Source organism: Triticum dicoccoides, chromosome 7A, assembly GCF_002162155.2.
Source record: "Triticum dicoccoides isolate Atlit2015 ecotype Zavitan chromosome 7A, WEW_v2.0, whole genome shotgun sequence".
NCBI classification, from domain to species: Eukaryota; Viridiplantae; Streptophyta; class Magnoliopsida; order Poales; family Poaceae; genus Triticum; species Triticum dicoccoides.
Genome location: NC_041392.1, coordinates 81,120,184 through 81,122,613, shown reverse-complemented (window position 1 = coordinate 81,122,613; position 2,430 = coordinate 81,120,184). Strand labels below are relative to the sequence as shown.

At 45.8% G+C, this 2,430-nt stretch overlaps 1 protein-coding gene across 1 annotated transcript; it reads right to left on the bottom strand.

Annotated features, from left to right (window-relative positions):
- Positions 1-668: 668 nt before the first annotated feature.
- Positions 669-1,510, bottom strand: LOC119334651 (lysine-rich arabinogalactan protein 19-like). Its single transcript, XM_037607193.1, has one exon. It carries the CDS (start codon positions 1,486-1,488, stop codon positions 799-801), a length of 690 nt encoding a protein of 229 aa, XP_037463090.1. The 5' UTR covers positions 1,489-1,510; the 3' UTR covers positions 669-798.
- Positions 1,511-2,430: the final 920 nt, after the last annotated feature.

The window sequence follows — 2,430 nt, the reverse complement described above, 5'->3', positions numbered from 1 at the left end:
CGTTCCTGCGCTCCTCGAGGGAGAGCCGCTGGCGTTTATTTTATTGAGGCAGAACCTTGCCGTGACCCGTGAAGTACAAGAGATGGATTTGGAATCCAGCTATTACAAGGAGATAGAAACAGATACGGGATAGAAGAGATTGAGATAGTAAGATTACATAGAGATTATTTCTCAGACTCTTAACACAATCCAACTTCTCATGTGGTGGTCCGGGAGCAAAAGATCTATAGAAACTTACTTGGTTGCTAACGAGTCTGCATGATATGGTAGAGAAGTCGGGGATTACATTGTTTTTTTTCCTGAAATTTCCATACACAGTATTTCGTGCTTCTTTGCTTTGCATTAAAAAGGGTAGCAGCACCAGTGTTTGACGAACATATTCTCTCTTCACCATTAAAAAGGGTAGCAGCACCGGTGTTTGACGAACATATTCTCTCTTCACCTCAAAACAATAATCTTAAAGACAAACTGAACTATATATTAATTAACTAATGGATTAAATTAATATATAATTTGTACTCAAAACAGGTGATGGTAACATAAGACAAAGAGTGTACTCGCAAAAAAAAAACACACAAGAGAACGTTGATGAAACAAACAACATAGATTACCTGATTACATATGATTGGTAAAAACAAACATGACAGTAAACATATTATATGGTACGACACACTTAATACATTAATGAAAATACAACTTGTTGTAATGAAAAACTTATATGATAGGTGATTCAGATCCCCCATGGATCATGATGGCACACGACTATGAGATCTTGGTGTATAGTTCACCCGGCCGAGGCTAAACAACAGGAAAATCAGGGCAATACCACGGCTTGGTGAAATTGTCACCCGTTCCTTCTGTAGGAGCACTAAGGGTAACGGGAACTACGACCAGCTTGGGTTTGTTGAACACCAGGCGGCGCGACGAAGAAGCCCCTAGGGTTTTCCCTGAGGAGCTTAAGCAGCTTTCCGCCTGCACCATGACGTTCATCCGTTGGATCGGCGGCTGTGTCTTTGGAGCGGGCGCGTGCGCTGGTTGCGGGCTGAGCCGTGCTCGTGCCGGACGCGGCATGTGCAGGAACGGGTATGCCGGCACTGGCGGGGGGTTGCTGGCGGGCACTTCTATGGGGAAGGGAAAGTAAACCACGAGCTTAGGCGGTGGTGGAGGCGGTGATGTGGGGTCTGGTGGCAATGTAACGACCTGAAAGAGCGGTGCTTCGTGACCGTGGCTGCGGTGCCTCGGTGCAGTAATCACCTCCTTAACCAGTCTGGCCGGCGGAGGGTAAGCGAAGTTGAGCTTTGCCTTTGCGCCCTTGAGCTCCCTAGCTGCGAGGTCATAGGCGCACGCAGCGACCTCGGGCAACGAGTACGTCCCTAGCCACAGGAACGTCTTGGTCACCGGGTGCATGATCGCCGCACCGAACTTGTCCTCCCCCTTCTTCCTCACCCCAATTAACCTGGTGCTCTCACCCGCTGCCGCCGCTGCCATGGCCTCTGCCACAGTTGAACGGAGGTGGATGCACTTGGAGGTGGATGCCGAATGTGTGCAAGACGATGGGGTTTAATAGCGGGTCTCGCTCAGCCCACCCCGCCGGCATCACGCCGCGCATTGCGTACATACATACGTTTCAGCTTCACTGGAACCACGCCTCGCCAGGAACGGAGCGCCGATTAACAACACGATAACCACTCAAAAGCAAAGTCGTTATTAACACGACAAAAGATATATACAATGGCGTGCACGGAAAGGGATGAGTAAAGCTTGCACTGCCGTTTCCATTGTAGCGCAACTGCATGCATGCGCGCGCTCTGGTGGTACACGTAAGTCTAGCTTATTGTTAAGACTTAATTAACACAAGTTAATTAAGGATTAAATCTTCACTTATCTTGACCGTCATATAAATAGACGCGACTTTTGTAAGCGTCGTGTCCCTCCGAATGCGTCTCTTCAGAGACTATAAATATGTAACCTGTCATCATCAATAGACACAGTTTTCAATACTATCGATTGTCTCTCATCAATATGTAACATGTCATCATCAATAGACACAGTTCTCCATCAGTGCTACCAAATTGTAATATGTGATGTCTGACATCATCATACTCCTTTCAATATTATCTCTATCATGAAAATGCATCCTCAATTCCCAAACCTCATCTTCAAGACTGCAAATAATAATACAATAGTGCACTATAAGTACTTAAGGGAAACTGAAGCAAGCTAGTACAGACCAGAGCAGAACGTCATTTGAGTGCAACAATTCATATCCTTTTATTTACAGAAACCCTAGTTGTAAGCATCTAATTAAAGAACTATATCATTCTAATTACAGAACTATAACACACACAAACCCTAGAACTACATTAACCCTAACGCAACAGAAGGAGAATGTGATTGGGGAGGGGAATGAGACTGGGATCTCACTAGACG